Below are 20404 nucleotides of genomic sequence, written 5' to 3' on the forward strand. Positions count from 1 at the left end.
TTTTCTTTATTCTCTATGCAGCCTCACAAGCGTTCATCTCGGAAGCTCAGCATGAGTGAGTATGGCTTGATCAGGTCTCATTGACTTGCTGTTTTCTTGGCCTTTTTTGCTGCTGTGCATTGGTCAACTCTGGCAGCAACCATGCTGCCATGTAACACAACTCATTATTGGAGTGATGTCCGAATGATGGCCGAGTTGCTTGGTGTAAGCGGTCATGCTGCTTTTTTTGCCTCTTTTGGCTTAGTCAAGATTTGTGTGTAATGTTTTGTTTGGATTTTCTCCGAGACAGATACAAGAATGCCTGCCTAGGAAGTTCTTAAGGGACACTGAAGGAGGGGAATACCAGGTCCAGCTAGATTGGGAGATAATGTTCCACCTAGAAAAGAACCTGGCTAAGAGAGAACGCTGCGTAAAAGTGAAAGACAGTGGTGTTGCTCCCTGCAGGAACTGCGCCTACTCAAGGGAATATTTTTGCTGCCCAGGACTGGCTTATCAGCTTCATATGCAACACTATTTTGACAAGAAATAGTATGACAAGTTCTGTTCAGACATGGAAATATGAACCACTGCTCTCTTATAAAGTGGTGCCATTTGACGTGCGTGAAGCCATTGTGCGCAGCACCTTTAAGAAGTGCAACACAAGCTCTAAGGGTCATTTGTGCTCTTTCCATTGGTGAGGCTGCCATTAGCTGAAATGTCTTCATGGCTCTGCCTCTGCAGCTGCCCAGATTGCTGAAACCCGGAGAGGCTTAGTGGACCTAGAGACACCCGACTCCATCTTGGTCAACACTAACATCAAGGTGAGTAACAGCAATGCCAGGAATAAAAAAGCCAAGCTTTTCCCCGAGCTAACTTGCTGCTTGCATCGACTTTTATGAGCATCTTAGGTCACAGCTGACAATGTAGTCTGCATGGCAGAAAATGACAGCTGCTACTCACTGTCATGGCTCAGTGGCTTTGGTTTTTGGTTGCTGATCCCAGGGCCCCACTGTGGCTGATCCCACTAAATCGGTCCCTTATAGAACAGCACTGCACGAGCTGGAAAATGCACTTAGTCGCTGGGCGTGCGCCAATCCTGGGCCTGAAGTTGCAGGCCTGAGCTGAGCTCTGGCCCTTGTACAGAGGGCACGTGTCTGGCTTTTCTAACGAAAGAAGCTAGTGAAGAGGAAGTCCATTAACCAGTTAGCAATAAGAGGAAAAATAGACGAATTCAGGACAGATATTCAGCTTTAACTGAAGAAGACTATCTAATGTTCATACAGTGAACGACAATCTGACAGCTATATTACGGAGTGTGCAGAAAAAATATGTGGTAGGACGGTTCAACAGGATACTGGCAAGCTATCTCAGGAGACGAAAGACCTGATTAAAAAACGCCAAAGCAAGGCGTCTAACCCTGCAGACAGAATAGAACTAGCAGTTTTGGTATGCTTTGGGGTGCTTCACAGCTATGCGTTCTGCGTGCCTGCATGGTTTCGTTATGTGCCTCAATTTACAAGGGCGAAGCAGCAGAGGAGTTCCAAGTGCCTCTGTAAGTGCTCCTCGGACAAGGTTTACAAGGGGGAGCAGCAGAGGACTTCCAAGTGCCTCTCTAAGTGCTCCTCGGACGAAGTTCGTACAGCGGCATGCAACTGCGGCACGAAAAACAGCTGTGTATAGCCAGTGTTCAGCGCGCCTCCACGTTAGCAAACGCACTGGTTGGCGTGTTCGCTTCGTCAACGTACCAAGAGGCTGGCTGCATAACCAGCCCTACGAGAATTATTACAGAATTAAAATATGCCCGCACCTACCAGTGCTAGGCGGGAGCGCAGCGGTCGCCGTCGGCAATCATGGAGTCCTCATTTCTGTTTCCACCGCTTTACGTTTGGTCTCCTATTTTGTCATCAGAGAGTCCCGAGTGTGAATTGTAGCGGTGGGAAAAAGTTTTTCAACATTGAATCCAAATCTCTGAGCAAGAAATGCACCTAATGCACCTTTTGCTGCTGGACAAGCGGCAACAAAGCCACAAAATGCCGAACTATCATATTTTACTTACAAAAAAAAAATTTGATAGCGTAGTCCTCAGTGTCCCTTTAAAGCAGCCGCCTCATGAATAGCATGGAAGCATTCATGCTTGCCCAAACTTTGCCCTCTTTGTGTTCCCTCCCTCTTAACTACAGCCTTCCTTCCACCATTAGCTGCTTAGACAGATGGGGAAACTTGGCAGGGCATTTAGGGCTTTTTGTGCGTGCAGAAAGATCGTGACAGCCACAAAGCCTTGCTAATTCCAAAGCAGTATTGTTACGTGGCTATATGCAGCAGAGGTATTCTGAGAGGCAGAGGATCAATGGCCTGGGACAGCCGAACAGAACCCAAGCACACACCACAGCATTGCCGTTGTCATCCCAGCGTCCATAGTACTACTCCCTACTTTAAAAGCACAGTCTTGGTGCGCACTACACAGGCAAGGTAGAGTTCGAGCAGTAAGGCTAGAGGTGTGACACATGTACGATGTCAACGCGGGTGTAGTGTCCGGGGACTGTGGAGGCAGCGGCATGATCTTGTACGTCACCACGGTCACAGGATGTATGGCACAGCATGGTAAGGGCCTGTGTAGAGGGGCAGAAGTTATTCACACAGCCCCAGACAGCAACACAAGGGAGCCAGGAGAGTAGGTGACGTCGCGATAGCGACAGTCATGATGCCATTTCTGAGAGAATTGGGACGCGGACGACCGCTGGCGAGTGACAAGACGGGCAGCGTCGGTGCTGGCGATGGCGTCCTGAAAATAAGTACTTGTGGAGGCGGTGGTGGGCAGTACGCTGTTGAAGGGCAGCAAAGGATCGCAGCCAAAGAAAAGATAAAATGGAGAGAAACCTGCTGTATCGGGATGTCCAGAATTGTATGTGAATGTCACAAATGGGATTAATATCCCATAAATAATGGCCAGAGATATGCATGGAAATCATGTCAGTGAGGGTATGGCTCAGAAGTTCGGCCAGGCCGTTCTTCTGTGGGTTGGTAGGCCGTGGCAGATTTATGATGGACGTAGCAGGAGTGGATAAGTTTGGTGACCAGTTGGGAAAGAAAGCAGCGGCCGCAATCGGTGAGCAGGTGACGGTGAGCACCATGGTGGAGTGTGGTGTCATGCAGGAGGAAGTCAGCGACATCAGTGGTGCAGCTGGTTGGGATCACTCATTTAGAGTAGTCTGTCGTGACAGTGACCCGTTTGCTCCCCATGGCAGACACCGAAAAAGGACCCAGCGAAAACGGGTCTGTCGGGGTGGGAATCGGCTGATGGTGTCCGGGAGGGAGAACCGAAGGCCTCTTCTGCCGCTGGCAGAGCTCGCAAGCGGTCACATAGTGCCGGCCAAAGCGGTAGAGACCGGTCCAGAAGCGGCGGGGCACCTGTTGTACATGTGGGATACGTGAAGATGACCTGTCGTGGGAACATCATGGCACTGTTCAAGGACAGTGGAACGCAGGTGTTCAGGGATCACGGGCAAGAGCTCAGAGCCGTCGGGCCGCATATTGCGCCGGTAGAGGATGTTTTCGTCGAGCACGAATGGGGTGTGGGAAGCATCAGAGCGGTTGGCGGTGGGGCGGCTGATGAGGGAGCGTAGCGAGGAATCTAAGCGCTGTTCTCGAGCAGTGTTGCGGAAGTCCGATATGAATAAAACGCAGGCATGAGCGTCACATGGTGCTGTAGCTGAAGCCTATCACCATTTCATGAGTCCTTTCATCGGTGTCTTCTCCTATTCATGATTGGGACAATCGCTCAGTGGCCCCATATAGTGCCACGAAGAAGAAGCTAGCAGTGGCGCAGAGCGCTCGCACTAGGCCAGCAGCCATTCAATCATCTCATTGCCATCAGTCATGTCGTCTCATTCTTCGAATGACCTCCACGTAACATTATGTTGCCCTGAATAGAAGTAGTAAAACAGAGACAAAAAGGGTAGCAACGGTGCACTTCCTGTTTTTATGTGTGCTTCCTGGCTACTGTGTTTCCTGGGTGTTTTGTTTCTTCCCCTTGGTACTGTGAAAAACGTTAACAGCAAGGTTCTACTGTAGTCTATTATGCCAGTGTGAAATGCTTTTCATTTGGCTCTTGGAACTTTGGAGCTACTCACAAACGATCACTGATCAGAAAGTCGTGCGGGTGAACTTCCCTCAACTTCTCTTCTTTTTGTGTTTACTAAATGAATCTCTTGGAGCGTTGTTGGAATTTGAGTGCCTTTGCTGGCCGCATTTTTACTTGTGCAGTAGGAGTATACTTGCACACAGTGAACCTGTAACAATTCTGTAGGAACAGGCGTCGGGCCTCAAGCTGACCTTAGTGAGTCGGGCCGGGCTCAGAAAAGCGGTAATTTAGAGGTCTGGGTCTGGTCCAGTATTCAGGCTGTGGGCCTGTGCCGGGCTTTGGCTTTGAGTCACGGGCTTGGGCCTCAGAATTAGGCCTGTGCAGGGACCTCATAGCTCATGTGTCGCTTTGAGACGTTGAAAAAATATGGAACCGTAAAATAACCGGAAAGCAGTTCTCAGGATATGGGCATACACTGCCCAAGCCATGTGCCCCCTCTCCATTCCTTCCCATATCACGAGTGATGAGATGTATGGTTCTTCAGTGCTGGCGAGACATAATTAAGGCCCCTGATTTTCTGTGGTGGAAAATATTAAATTCTATGAACTGAGAGCGAAGAATCTACAATACAGTAGCGGAATGATTTTTTGGATTCCAATACTTCGGACTTTCACAATATTTCACACCTCGCTGAGAAACCATCACGCACCTCACAGGAACATGCACATTTTCACAACCGATATTCCAGACTCCGTGGAGTGCAAAAGTTCGATATTTTGGGCTAAAAAAGATGCCAACAAGACAGTGGCGGTCATTTTACAATCTAAAATTTGTTTTTTCGGCTTAATATAGATGCAAGCAGGCATCGCTGTCGCAACCAACTGGTTGTCTGCTGCTGTGAAAGGCGCCATCTTGGATTTAAACGGAGTCAATTGGACGGACTGACTCAGATAGGCCTGGCTATTTGTTCTTCATGGCTGCCACTTGAGATAATGGCATGCTCTTCGTTGCCATCGAGATGGCCTGCTGTGTCCGCTGCAGCTTGGATGGCACCACTCGTGGTGTGGGAGAGGGAGAGGGGTTGCATTTGGAGGCGCATGCTTCCGCTTGCGTCTTCCTAGGGGTTACAGCTCTTGGTTTTTGCTAGAGTAGTTGCCTATGGAAACTGGCTGTTCTTGCTTCATGCGGTGTGTACATTCATTCGTAGCATGACCTGTGGCCACGTGACACTGTCTGGTATTGTGACGTTTTTTGCCGACCAGGTTAATGAGCGCCAACCTCTCCTCCCCCACGGTTCTTGCTCTTCACTTAGCTTTCCGGCTTCTGGTCTTGAACAGAAGCCATTTTGTTTCTTGGTCCTCGTCGTCTTTGCATCGATGCTGTTTTCATCCATTGCCGTATGGGTGCTATTTTTTCAAACAATCTCGGAAAAAGAAGCATATTGCTCTAGTAGTTTGTGTCCGCATGCAATGATTACACTGTGTGAAAAGCGTTGAAATTTCTGAGCATTCAAGCCATGAAGTTGACCGACGCCGAGGGACAGGGATCGGAGTCGCTGCTTATTGATGCTGTAGTGCGCCTTTGCACCTCGGTTAACACCGGCACTCTCGAATTATGTGCTTGCATCACAGACTTGCATTCAGTAGATCAACGTCTCGGCAAAACAATGTGCATGACCATGATCTTCATTAACATTAAATATTTTTTCCTCCAGTAACATATTTTTCCTCCATGCGAGCAGATACAAAATGGACGCTGACTTCTGGCGGAAAACGGAAATTGGAACTGGAAAAGCCATATACGAATACAAAAAGAAGGCAGCGGCGAACTTAAATGTTTGGCGTTATTTAAAAATGTGGGAGCAACAATAGAGAGGCTTTAACGTAGACTGACTCTGTCATGATCTGAGGTGGTGCAGACATGATGAAGGCATGACTGTGGCTCGGATACAATCTAATATTATTCCTTGCAAGCAGAACATGGGGAACAGCGAAGTTCGCGATTTTTGAAGCCGGTTTTTCGCAGAAAGATTACTTTCTTGAAGTTCATGAATTTTTTGGACTGTGATTATTTGTATCATTTCCCAGGTCCCGCCGAGTCGAAAAATTGGTCGGAGCTTTTGTTTAGCAGCAAGGCTTTCACGCAGCAGCAGCTGCCACGCCACCGCTTTTGTCCTCGTTGCTTCGTGTTTCATGCTGCACAGTTCTGTGACTGTTGTGCCCTTTTTTTCTCCCCTTGAATTCATGGCATTTTTGCAGTTTTGTCAGCAGCCTTCGCTGCCTTCTTTCCACATTTATCGCAGCTCTTTCTTGCGAGTGTGTTCCGTGCATTTTGCCGTGGTGGCACTAGGCCATCAAGAAGTTGGCTTTTCATTTCAGCTTACAAGCCTGGTGGGTGAGCTCTCTTTGAGTACCTTGCAATGCAGTGAAAAAATATGCGCGGTATTTGTAGCTTGTGGAATACTATGGCTGCAAATATAACATGAAGCACTTTCTGAAGCAGATGATTCAAGGAAAAAAAACTCTTGTTTCATTGGAGCAAATACAGTGATATCGCTTTCAACAGGTGCCATTATTATGAATCTTCCCTTACAGGCGTGGTAGTGTGTTGCTGCCAAAGGTGGCCTGAGTGGATGAGTGAGGCAGGGAATCAAGCTTGTCAGTGCATTGGCAGGACTTCATTTGTCAGCAGTCTCTACCTTTCAGCAGACTTCAGAGGATTAATTTAATAACTTTACTGTCATTCTATCATTCCTACTGATGTCCACAAACACAACATCATCAAAGAATGATGATGTGTCCACAAACACAACATCATCAAAGAATGATGATGTAACTGCTAACACACAGTTCGCAAAAAAAAGTTAATTGCTGCAGCTGTGCGTGCTCGATTTGTGCGAGTTTTGCGGTGAAAGTGCCTCTTATAGGGCGATATGCTCTGTGGCAGAGTCCACGAGTTTGGCTCGTGTGGAAGCGCGGTTTTTCGCAGAATTGCGGAAAACTAGGGGCCTTAAACATGGTGTTGGGGCATCAACTCTCATGAACGGGCTGTGCTGTTCCTTGAGGAAAGGGCTCTTGGAAGCTCCCTGGTGTTTATAAATGGTTCTGTGAGTAGCTGTGCTGATGAATTTGTCCTGGGATCAAGTTAATATTTAGCCTGTCTGCTGCTGTTTCTGCCTGGTATGTAGTTTGTGGTGGTTCTATTCTTTTTTTTCCCCATGGCATCACAGATGACACGCACCTTGCTACAATCTGCTTGCAAGTGCTGCTGCCCGGACTTCGCATTCTAGACAGTGCATGTGGTTGTCTTTCATGGAATAATAATAAATGCACACAGGGCATGCGCAAATAATGCATTGTGAGGTGAGGCACCATAGGTGATTGTTTCAAACAACACTTGGGGGAATATGGTTCATTTTCATTTGTGAGTTTTTGGAATGTTCAGCTGTTCATAACCATATTTGGTCCCACTCTGGAGACCCCCCCCCCCCCCCCCCCCCCCCCCCCCCACTGCCATGTATATCATAGCTTGCATTGCAGCTTTGACATGTTGATTTTGTGAATTCAATTTAATTTATGGCAGGACTTGCTGACGCGGCACACGATGGCGTCGCTGCCCTGGTCGTACCAGTGCCGGCTGGCCAGTCTGCTGCCGGCGGTGGACTGCTGGCAGGATGCGGGCACCGTGCGGCTCAGCAGCAGTGCCCTGAGCAACGAGTTCTTTGCGCGTGCCTGCCAGGAGTGGCGCGAGCGACTGGCCGACGGGGAGCTCACCCACGAGAGCCAGCTGCGGATGCGCGCCGAGCAGGATCGGGCCACCCTGGACCCCTGGAAGGGGCGCCACTTTGAGCACGTTTGGGGCCTTAGGTGGGTGCCATTTATGTGCCTGGAGGGTTATAGTGCCAGATGAACTTGATTTTATGCCTTAATTTTCTAGAAATAAATCATGTTTTGAAACTTCTTTCCTTGTTTCCTCAAAAGTGTTCTTTATTTACAATGCCATATAATCTTGCCCACAGTGTCTCGTGATGTAGTGGTTGGTTTTGAATAATTATTTTGTACGCATGACAGCTTATACGTCCTCCTATGCAACAAGATTAAAGAACCACTAGGTTTTATTTTAAAAGTTTAATTAAATTAGCACTTTAATTGAGGAGAAATTTAGGACTATTTTTAAGCATATTAGCAATGACTACAACTTTTATACTGGTGCTATTAGAATTAAAGTGATTATATGGTTGCAGTCCATGATTACTGCATAACACATAGACACAAAATTTTGCCAGTCTTTGATGTGGAAATTGCAAATAAGTTGGGCACAGTAATCACCATAAAAACCTGCGTATAATACGAGGTTTTTTCCCAGAATTAGCATCCTAAATTTCCGCCTCGTACTATTTGCGTATCCGAACAAAAATTTTCGGAGTTGCTCAAAGTTTTGGTTTTGTTATTGCGGTGTGGCTACAGCTTGGCTTTGTTATTGGCACGTGGCTACGGCTTGGCTTTGTTACTCCCGACAAATGACGTCATGATGTCGTTTCTTTGTTGTTGATCCGTAGGGTGTGCCTGGGGGTCGTGGTGTGCCGTGTGCCTGTTGACAACGCACGTGCTCACATGTTAGCCACGCTTCGTGAAGAGGATGTTTTTTTTGGGGAGCAAGGTGTCAGGATCTCGAAAACAGTACTCGGCTGCTTTCAAGCGAAAAATGATTTTAGCTGCGGAGAACATCGGTAACAATGCGGCTGGGAGGCAGTTTGATGTCGTTGAGGGAAGCATTCATGGATAGCGACGACAGAAAGAAGCCCTTTTCACGTGCAGCGGAACGCGACGAAGCTTTTGCGGCCTGAAGAATGGCGCATTCCTAGAAATTGAACTTGGCCTGACGGAGTTCATTCGGCAACAGCGAGCCGCACATCTAGCTGTGAGCGCGGAGCTAATGCAGGCAAAAGCTACAGAGCTTGCAAAAGAAAAGAGGATACTGCGCTTTGCCTTCAAAGCAAGCAAGCACTGGATCCATCACTACTTGTGCCGTGCTGGCTTTTCACTACGCCGGCAAACCTCGATTTCACAGAAGCTGCCTGAAGCGTTCAAAGAGCTGCTTGTGAGTTTTCAGCGCCATTTTATTTCTTTGCGCAAGTCTAAGAACTTTCTGTTGGGCCAAATAGGCAATGCCAATCAGTCGCCGGTTTACTTGGACATGCCATCACCTCTCATAGTGCACAAGAAGGGGTCTAAACAAGTTAGTGTCCGGTCCACTGGCAACAAGAAGGCGCGAGTTACAATCATGTTATTGTGCACGGCAGATGGCCGCAGGCTCTCCCTTTACACGAACTTCAAGAGGGAAAACAGTGGCGAAAGGTGAGGAGCTGCCAAAAAATGTCATCCTTAGATGTCATGAGAAAGGGTGGATGAATGGGGATTTAGTCTTGGACTGGGTAAAGTCCGTGTGGTGTAGGCGACCAGGTGCACTGTTGTCTCTGCCGTCCATCCTTGTGCTGGAAGTATTTCGTTGCCATTTGGCCGACTCGGTGAAGAGGCTGCTACGCGACTTCTGCACTGAACTCGTGATTCTGGGTGGGATGGCGTCACAGCTACAGCCCCTTGATGTTTGTGTAAACAAACCCTTCAAGGACACAGTCAAGCGGTGCTACGCAGAGTGGATGCACTCAGGTGAGCCTGCAATGGCGCCAACCGGGTGGCTGAAGCGGGCTTCGCCAGCCACGCTGTGCAAATGGATCGTGGACGCATCGGCACTTATCCCAGAAGATCTTGTGCGTCGTTCTTTTAAGAAATACGGCATCTCGAACGCCCTCGATGACATAGAAGATGGGTACATTTGGAATGATTTGTCGGTCAAAGAAATGTCCGAAGAAACCGCTGCTGAAGATGAAAGGGATTGAAGTGAGGTGCGGGATGGGGGTTGGGGGGGAGTGGGGGGGGGGGGGGGGGGGGGGGTGAATAATTGTCTTCTCTGAGCTTTCGTCACTCTTATTACACGCGGGTAGAACTTTGTTTTTCTTTTTCACGTCTCTAACACTTCACCTCGTATTATACGCGGGTTTTTATGGTAGTCGGAATAATTCAAATCTAGAAATTCATCGGGAATAGACAAAAATCAATTTCATATTTGTTTTTAGGATTCCAGAATGCTTCAGGTGAGAAAATTTTATCTTTAAGTTAAAAATTAACAAGATTTGTTGAAGACCAGGGTCTCCCCTTAACATTCTACTCATGCGTAGGTTGCCCTCTGAAGAGCGTGTCGCCTCCCTGAACTTGGCAGCTGGTGTTCCCCTGGCAGCACCCCTGGCCAGCCGCAGAGCGGGGGCGGCCGCTACGGAGGCCACACCGGCCTGGCAACAGCACCAGCCCCGTAAGTGCACCAGTCCCCTTCTTTTTATTTTCTAATATAATGCTTACAATGCTTGTTCGACTTGTAATGAAAAAGACGTCCATGCTGTGCCATACTTCTTGTTAGTGTGTTGCTTTGACACTTAGAAGAAACAAAAAATCAGGGTGCTTTGTTCTTCATTACCAAAATGCAACAGCACTCTCTTGACATTGAAATGTCTTTCATACCTCATCCATCTGTTTTCATGTGAGTGGTTGCAAGGTACTGCCCTTGGAACGCTGTTTGCTAGAGTCTTTTTTGTGGTTCTTAAGGGGAAACCTGGGTCTTTAGGGCTGCTGAAAAATTTGGAGGAATAAATTTTTCAATTTTGTCATATTCAGTGCGAGGTTCTTGTCCACTAAGAAGTAAATTTTGGTGTTTGAGACTCGCAGAAATTTAGAAAACTTGCCAGATAAATTGACATCATGGCACTGGACCTCGTGAGAATGCATCAAAATACACCCAGTTTGTGTAAATGTCAAAACCAGCTGCCATAATGCATTCTCTTTGGTCTCTTTTGAAAGAGTAGTTCTTTGGATGTCTTTTGTGTCTGAGCAGAACCATGTGCATGAAAAAATGCCAAAAACAACAGTGTGATGCAGCCTCGCACTTGGCTGCCTGATGTCAGCCTTGAATTTCCTGCCAATCCTGCTCGCCGCCATTTTAAAAAATTTATGTGCCTGCACACCCACCAATTTGAAGCTGGGACCTGCAACATCGGTAAATGTGCAAGAAATAGGCAGCGGTGAAAAGGAAAACTATGATCACTGGTCGTTGGTGCTAATGGCAGCGCAGCCGGGTGATGTTGGCAATGGGAAGCGACGAGCACAGGTCATTGCAACTTTTCTCGGCGGCACTTACCACATGTGATTTGAGAGATAAGGTTGACAGAAAAGCCACCAGTTTATCGACAAGATCTGTAAGCAAGCGAGCGAGAGGTATGGACAGAAAGCCAATGTAAACTGAGCGCAGTGATGCGGTCAGGTGGCATGTCAAGGAAAACGATAGCGATTACCGTATTTACTCGTGTAATTTGTGCACTTTTTTGCCTAAAATTAAGGCTTCAAAAAGAGGGGGTGCAAATTATATGTAAATTACACATAAAGGTCATAACACGCAATATGTGTGATATATTGCCGCGTATTAGCCAACCCCACAACTCACACCTTTTGCTGGTTAAAGGAGAGTTGCCTCTAAAGATACTGTATAAACGCGTGTAAGGGCCATGCTTTCTTTTTCAGATTCGAGGGCCAGTTTTCGAGGTGCAACCCATACACGCGGTGTTCAGAAAAATTTTTTTTTAAAAGTAAAACGCACCAATCGGGGAGTGAGCTGCATTTATTCTATGTTCATTTGTTACCCGTGGAGTCTTCCGACTTTGAGCTGGTGCTGTGCTCTGGTGCATGCTCATCCCGCAAGAAGTCTCGCAGCATGTCCGTTGTCAACGCGCAGCCAATGTTCCACACTTCCATTGCATAGCAGGGCAGCTCTTCTTCCATTTCGGGAAATGACACGACTTACCTCGGAAAGCATGCTTTTTGCAGCTTGTGTTCCTCAATGCATCCTTTTGGTTGCACCATCATCGGATGCACTTCTTGGCCACATCGAATTTCCTGCCCTCGGCACGCTTGCTATGTTCAACAGCAAACTCCTAGCCATGTAGCTACTAAGGTGCTTGCCCATCGTGCTAAAACTGTGACGCTCGGCGGAAGCACACAAAAGCCACAACTATGGTGAACTAACACGCAACCACAACTCCCATGCCGCTGTGCCTTTGACCGCCACAAAAAGCTGGAGCTGTTGATACCGATGCCGATATGAGTAGTGGGAGCTTGTGGCAGAGGAAAATGTTGACGATGCTGATGATAAAACGCAGAAGAAAATAGCAGTTGAAAGAAAAACTGGTTTGTGGTCGTCAGCAGCTGTGGCAGCGAGCAGGGCTATAGATGCATTGTTTGGATGGTGCGTTGGTCAGGGGCACTGATTGGTGCAGCAGCCCTGCTGTTGTCGGGTGGTTCATAGATCAGTGAAGCATGCAAAAGAGATTAAGGAAATAGCCACTTCATCAGCAATACCTACAAGTTGGGAGGGAGATGCGGGCACCACTCATTGCACCAGCGATGAAGAAACGGCTTTAAAATGTTTGCCAGCAGCGTTCACTGTAGATTACCTGGGAAAGAGGCCAATGAAAAGCAGTGATGACTGTTTGGTATAGTGTAGGTGCTATGGTGGTATGCCGTGGGCTGTTTTTGTTTTCTCTGATTTGCTTACTGAATGAACAGGTGTGTATTACACTGGTGTGACCTATGGGTGAATTTTTTTTCCAAAAATCTTCCTTTGTAGGGAGTGTGACTTACAGTCTGGAAAAAGTACCGTATTTATTCGAATCTAGGCCGATAGTTTTTTTTTTCAAATAATCATATTCCAAACTCTAGGGTCGGCTTAGATTCGAGGATTTTAAAAACACGCCAATTTTTCATTTAAACTGCTAAAAATGGTGCATAGCTAGCACCATCTAGAAAAGTCAGTATCGCAGCCACTACTAGCCGTGCCAGTAGCCAACTGTACACAATCGAGGTCGCCATTTTGACCTGTGTCGTGTCGGCCGTATCGGTGTGCGGCGTGGTGTTATCGCGATGGCACCAAGCAGGAGATGCCACTACAGTGCCACTTTCAAGCAAAAAGTTGTGATAGCCGCAGAGGCATCGTCGACCCTTCAAGCCGGGCGGGACTTAGGCGTCGAGGAGAAAAACGTCCGTCGTTGGAGAGGACAACGACAGCAGCTTTTTGCGTGCGCTGCAACGAGGATGGCATTTAGCGGACCAAAGAAAAGCCGTCACCACGAAGTGGAGACAATTTTGGCCGACTTCGTTCGGACGCAGAGAGCAGCTGCCCTTTCAGTGACAACAGAATTGCTCCATTCGAAAGCTAGGGAACTTTCGAGGGAGCAAGGCCTAATGCCAAAGGATTTCAAAGCCAGCTGGGGCTCGCTTCAGAAATTCATGAAGCGCTTCGGCTTCAGCCTCCGACGTTGCACTTCAATCACCCAGAAGCTGCCAAGCGATTTCGAAGAAAAGCTGATAGCTTTTCAGCGCTACGTGCTGCGAAAGAGAGAAGCGGCAGGCTACAACCTTGGGCAAATTGGCCATGCCGACCAGACGGCTGTGTATTTTGATATGCCAGTGGCATACACTGTGAATGAAAAGGGTGCCAAGGAAGTGAAGGTGCGCTCTGCGGGCTACGAGAAGCAGCGCGCAACTGTGATGCTGTGCTGCACAGCTGATGGACATAAACTCCCTCCTTATATAATATTTAAAAGGAAGACACTGCCTGCTCGTGAAACTTTCCTAAGAAATGTCATTGTGCGGGCAAGTGAGAACGGGTACGATGGTGGAAGAGTGGGTTAAGATTATGTGGCAACGGCGTCCAGGAGCCCTTTTGACAAAGAACTCGCTCCGTGTCGCCGACTCTTACCGTGGGCACTTAACCGACAACCTGAAGGCTGCGCTCACCCAAGCAAACACGGACCTTGCTGTCATACCAGGCGGCATGACGGGCCAGTTGCAGCCACTTTATGTCTGCATCAACAAACCTTTCAAGGATCGTCTGCGGAAATATTACACGGACTGGTTGACTGACGAAGATCACATGCTAACGGCAACGGGCCGCATCAAACGTGCATCGCTATCGCAGCTGGCGGGCTGGGTAGCTGCAGCGTGGGACGACATCCCAGGTACTTTGAGCTTGCGCGCCTTTAAAAAGTGCAGCATATCTAATGCGCTTGACGGTACCGAACGTAGTGCACTGTTTGAAGGTGACAGTGACGAGTCTAGCAGCGACGACGGTGTTGAATGAGCTCTGCACGTTCAGATTCAATAAATGCTGTTTGCATTTTGTGAACACTGTTCTCGCTTTTTTTGTTCGGCCTACATTCTAGGTAATCTTTCTTTTTTTTGTTTCGTACTTTAGGGGGTCGGCTTAGAATCTGGGTCGGCCTAGACTCGAGTAAATACGGTAGTTGTAGTTGATTTGCAGAAAAGGGCGTGCTGTTTCACGGAAAAGTTTCTCTCTCTCTCTCTCTCCCCCCGTCTTTTTTTTTCACACAACGTGTCTGATGCTTTCTTGAACTTCATGACCTGTTTCTAACTGCAACTTCAAACACTCTTGTCCTTGCTTGGCACCAAACCACACTAAGCTGCCACTTGCAAGGGATTTCTTTACATCTGCTCACGGCAACGTGATTTGACTGGCAATGTTCTTTGTGAAATCATGGAAGAGATTTAACTCTGCTTCCGTTCGCTGTCACGCTGCTTCCTCCCTTCAACACGTGTCTCCACGCCCTTGGTTACGACTGCTGCCACGGGATGCATTCAGGGCAACGCAGCACTGGCGGCCACTCGATGTCAACCAGTCAAACATTCTCACTGCTTTCGCAAGAAGAGATGGGTGATCGTGCATGGAAACACACACGAGCTTTCGCGTCAAGCTGTGAGTCCCCCCATGGTGCATGGAGCCGTAGTGTTTTGCCACGATATTCGATAACTCTTAGCGCCATGTCTTATTTTCCCAGTGCTTGGAAGCATTTTTCTTTTGTCGTTTCTCTGTATGTTGTGCCTGAATGAGTGCAAAGGAGTGTTCATGCCTTTCACCCGTCGCTGGAGAATTCAAAAATTTTTAAATGGATTTCCGGTTTGCAACATGAAAATGATGCAGTGTACAGTGTCGCTGTGCCAACGCGGGAAAGTAAGCTCTGTAATCTCAAAGCCAATTGGTGTTGCAAAGCAAGAACATGTGCTGTTGGCATTGCTTGTGTGGTGGATGTGTTGCTAGTGCTGTTTGCAGTGTTGTTGAGACTGGTGACCTGTTATGTACATGTTCAGTAGTCTTTGTATAAGCATTTTTGTTTTGTATTTTCTTTTTTGGTTTGCATATGTGCAGAAAGATGCCAACCACACTCATTTCTTTGTGTTGTTTTCTGGCTTCCCTGCAGATTCTCCAGTTTTACTGTACTCTGTGGCTTTACTAGTTTTTTTAAAGCCACAATGATGTTTTGATTAGAATGAGGGAAGCAGTCAGGTGTCAGCGCTTTTCTGTAAACTTTTGTTTTACCTTCACGTTTGGCCAATGGCATGCTTTACTGAAAGTGACATATTTTTTCAATCTGCCCAGTTACACCTTTGTGTATTGTTCCTGTGGGAGTGATCAGTATGTTTCAAGGCACCTTGTCGATCCTTGCTACTAGTACCACTTGCCAACATGCTTTCATGTTTTGTGGGTGCCAAAGATCTTAATACACTTCGTAACTTGGCCTAAGAAGTTGGCATTCTACGGGCCTTCTCTGAGCGCAGTTACCGTGTCTACACGATTGTAAGTCATTTGAATGTAAGTCGACTCCCCCATATCACATTTCAGAAAAAAAAGCAAACTTGTAAGTCATTTAAGCTTGGCCTTTAATAATAGAATGTGATAGCACTATCCTGCGGCCGTCGCTTACCGCCACCCACTACCGGCTGCCAAAGCGAGCGTGCCCGTGGGCAAATTCCGAAACGAAAATATATTAGTCACTGGTCTACTCATCCACACTTGCACCATTGTCCACACTAGTGCTGCCGTCGTGATCGCTACTGCGGTCCCACACCACGTCATTCTAACGTCGTTGTGCAGCGAAATCCCGCACTTCACAAACAGCCACATCATGACATCGCGTGGAACAGCTGAAAATTTTTTCTCGCTGCAGCTGCCACACCTGTATCACCCGTTGTGAACGTCGAAATTGTGACCCGGCGCGCAGTTGTTCGTTTCTTTGGCATAAAGAATGACAGCCATGTTGAATACAGCAGTGACCGGCGCTTATTGGAGCTGAAGCACAAATGATGGCTGATGAAGCATTTCATTAAAAGCTTGTGAAACGCGACCAGCAGTAGTCAAATGCATGAGAGCCAAAGAGAAACTGCGTGTGAGCGACGTCGGCTCTTCCGTCGACTACCGACACTCCCCGTTGGCGCTGCCGCTGCGAGTGGTGCCGCAACTGGAACAGCGGCTCTTCCATCAACTATCGATGCTTCCTTGAGCGCCAAGTGCGCAGTTGAAGGTTAAAAGAAAAAAGCTTGGCGACGCCTATTAAGAGTAGAACGTGAATGCGTTATTGGGCCGCCGCAATCTGCAGCGACTTGGGGGGAGTGGGGTGGTGCCGGTTTGTTGCCTATCAACAATTACCATCGGCCGCCACGTTCGGGGAGGGGATGCCGGTTCTGCATGTTGAGATAGCAGCTGCTCAAGGCCAGTGCCAAGAGTGATGTGACGGAGCCGTACAGCAAAAATGTAGCCACGCTGTAGCATGCCCGATATCTTGTTAGTCTCGCCTTTACTTATGGTGCCATGTTTGGCTTCGACTAAGTTGACTCCCCCCCCCCCCCCCCACATCGGATTTTCAAATTTTGAAAAGTAGGTCGACTTACAATCGTCTATATACGGTATGCGCCATCATCAGCAGTGCAGAGCCAAAATGAAGAACGTTGTGCTGGGTGTGTAGATTTCCGTCTTGACACTTTGCTACAGTTGTGTTAACTAGTGCTGGACCCAGCTGGTGGTCATTGCAACTGTTCTGCGTTACACTGTGTTAGTCACTCAATCATGCAAAGAGGGGTTTATTGTATGCTGTCCTCAGGTTTCAAGGAATCGTTGCGGTCACACAGTTCGAAGTGGTTCCCTCAAGCGCAGTGCCACTGCAGCACGGGTGAAGGACGAGCCCCTGGCTAAGCGGTTCAAAGAGGGGCCAGCAAACTCCGGTATGGTGGCTTCTCTATGTATATATTTATTTATTTACAAATACTGCTATCCCATAAATTGGGACATTGCAAGAGTGGTACAGAAGGTTTCACATGAAACTAACTTATTAGGAAAACGCATGATTAAAAGTATGAGTCCAAAAATGTACACAGAAAACAGTACAGTATCAATAAGAAAACACATACATGCGTTGTTGTTCAGTTTTGTTGGTTTTCTGTCTTTTTATCTTCTTTTGTGTTGTTAGTTTAGCCTGCCTGCTCTTCTGCCTGCAACCTTTTGTCCCATTGCTGATGCAACCATTTGTTTCCTGTTTGCTGCATTCTGTAATATCTGTGCCACTTCAAGCACACTGCCAGCCGCCATGGTGGCTGAGTGGTTACGGCGCTCAGCTGCTGGCCCAAAAGATGTGGGTTCGATCCCAACCGCGGCGGTCGAATTTCGATGGAGGTGAAATTCTAGAGGCCTGTGTACTGTGCGATGTCAGTGCACGTTAAAGAACCACAGGTGGTTGAAATTCCCGGAGCCCTTCACTACGCCGTCTCTCATAGCCTGAGTCGCTTTGGGACGTTAAACCCCTATAAAATAAAATAAAAATCAAGCACACTGCTGAATGGCTACACTGATATCAATTGTGGAAGTCATCTTTAAAGGGTTGCGCAGTTAAGAAGTTACATGCTGGCCTAACAATGCACTGTGCATAGCAAGTTTTAATAACTGTCGGTAGCCTTGAGCTCAAGAGCTTAAATCTACTGTAGTATGTCTCATTGTGAAAACATCAATATTTTCAGGGGCAGTACTGTTGAGATGTTAAAACAAGAAACTTTGTACACTGTGTACGCTATTGGTTTAGCTCAGATACTACTTTCAACCTAAGGTTCTGCCACATGGTAGAAATGGGTAGACAGAACAAAAGTTGATCAAAGCTCAGAGGCCTCTGAGGCTTAAGGGCTGCTGTGCCTAACGTCACAGGAATAAATCCTGTCTGCAGCTGACTCGTTTTGATGCAGCCGAAAGGCATTAAAAATGCCCATGTGCTATGCAGCGTTAGTGCATGTTAGAGAGCTGCAGGTAGCCAAAAGTAATCTAGGGCCCTCTGATGCTGCATCTGTCATAGCTCGCATGTATAATTGGAAGCTGCCAATCATAGTAATTGTAATTTTAATGCTGATTGTATTGTCATTGGTTTGTGTTATAGGTGCTGTTGTGACTCTAACACAGTGAAAGCTCATTAATTCGAACTTCGATATACGAATTTTCAGATAATTCGAACTACACTACTTAGTCCGGCCAAGCCCCATAGAGATCTGTGTATAAAAAATCCCGTTAATTCGAAAGCGAGTCGGTTCCGCTACGGATAATTCGAACTACGCGCTGCCGCGTCTGAGCAGCTTGGCACACAGCACGTGGCCAAAAAAAAAAAAAGCACCTCCGCATAGTTAGAGGCTGCGCACGTCCTAAACGGGGACAGAAGATGGAACCAGATAAAACCGTGGAAGAGTGATTAAAGCCTAAATGGCGCCATCACCGGCGTGGCGGCCGGCGGCGCCGGAGGGTATGCGTTGGCGGCCGCGGTGGCGGCTCTGTACCTTCATTTCCGTGCAGCCTCCGAAACTCGCAACTAAATACTCGTTAATTCGAGCCCTATTAATTCAGAAATACGGATAAGTACTGTTGGCGCAGTCCCAGCCAACGCCCATGAAAGGCTATGACTTTGGACGGGCACTACAAGTTACGTGCAAAAAACTTTTTTTTTCTTTGTGAGTGTTTTCTATTCCACCCAACAGTCGCCAACGGAAGCACGCAGTCAGCTGCGATCATGACGCCTGCTTTAAGCATCGCCCGGCTACAGAGTTGTAGAACCTTCTAGAACATTGTAGCCCGGTGGTCAGCCGCTGGCCGGAAGCAGCCAACGTGGGGTGACAGCGCGGACCAATCAGGGTGCGACCTTGTCTGACTTCCGCCCGCTTCTACAACATGGCCGCGCCTGCCGAAGCGGCCTCTCGCTTCACCATGAACTTATCGCTGCCGCTACACTGTGCCTCATGTTCACGGCAAACAAAAGTCACACAAAGCTTTCGCTTTGTCTGGAGATGCCCGCAGCACAAAATTTTAGCGACGAAACGCGCCAGATTTTCAGAATGCTTCTGGATTTTGAAAGCTGCTAGGCTTAGCCACTGCGCGTCGGTTGACGTCAGGAAGCGCGAGAGGTTCAAACAGGTTAACTATTTTGGTTCAAAAAGGGGTCACAAAGAATAATTTGTCCTCTTTGTCGTCATTGAATAAATAATGGCTTAATTGTAAATGCACAGCTGTTCTTTTCAGCATTTTACTAAGCATATGGAATCGCGCCATTTCTAAATCCTGGCGGCAGCCGCCCCTTTTCGGCATTCCGCCGCACCGCTGAAAATCTGCAGCGCAAGTTCGCTTTATGTGGGTCACCCTAAATACGGTACATATACCGTAATGCAAATGGTTCTTGTCAGTTTTTTCAAGGCCATTCGATAATTCGAGCATCAGATAATTCGAACTTTTTTCCGGGTCCCGTGAAGTTCGAATTAACGAGCTTTTACTGTAACTTGAACCTTGTGGTACTGGCTTCTATAGTTTTGTTTCTCACCCTAAAATCCCTATTGTATACTGTATATTTTTTATAGTGATGTGTAATAAGTATTTCCTTTGCTCCGTAATCTTGTATAATGATGCTGCAATATATTAATCTGAATGTGTTAATTATTACTGGAAAAAAACTTTTAAATACTACAGTTGAGCCCACATATAACGGCACCACTTAAGACGAACTTTCGCTTATAACAAACGAGACCTGCGCAACTGTCAAAATGACATTGTTTCAATGGCACAAAATCACACGTATAACAAACATCATTAAGCGTTGCTGATTGGTTACAGCGAATGGACAGCGTAAACCCGGCGCCGCGATGCGAGATAACATTCCTTCAACCCCTTTGTGTGCCCGGCGTGCGGCATGTTTTCCCGAGCCTTATCGCAGGCGAACTGCCCGCCCCGTTTCGTGCCGCTCTCGAGTGAGCGACCTTTTCCCCGCCGACGTGCCTTCCTCGCTCCTCCTCGCAACTCCGCTCCCCGCTCCTCACTGTCTTGCAAATCCGCGCGTGGGAGCCAAGAGATGGCTGCACTGACGCTCATGGACGC

At 47.6% G+C, this 20404-nt stretch overlaps 1 protein-coding gene across 1 annotated transcript in view; it reads left to right on the forward strand.

The window, feature by feature from the left end:
- The window catches only part of Asx (transcriptional regulator additional sex combs), a 90087-nt gene that overhangs the window by 45924 nt on the left and 23759 nt on the right, over window positions 1–20404 (forward strand). Inside the window, 6 exon segments of the mRNA XM_077640451.1 lie at window positions 22–55; window positions 721–800; window positions 7643–7926; window positions 10299–10380; window positions 10382–10429; window positions 17115–17235. Of these exon segments, the coding sequence (XP_077496577.1) occupies window positions 22–55; window positions 721–800; window positions 7643–7926; window positions 10299–10380; window positions 10382–10429; window positions 17115–17235 (649 nt within the window).

Source organism: Amblyomma americanum, chromosome 10, assembly GCF_052857255.1.
Source record: "Amblyomma americanum isolate KBUSLIRL-KWMA chromosome 10, ASM5285725v1, whole genome shotgun sequence".
In the NCBI taxonomy this organism is placed as follows: Eukaryota; Metazoa; Arthropoda; class Arachnida; order Ixodida; family Ixodidae; genus Amblyomma; species Amblyomma americanum.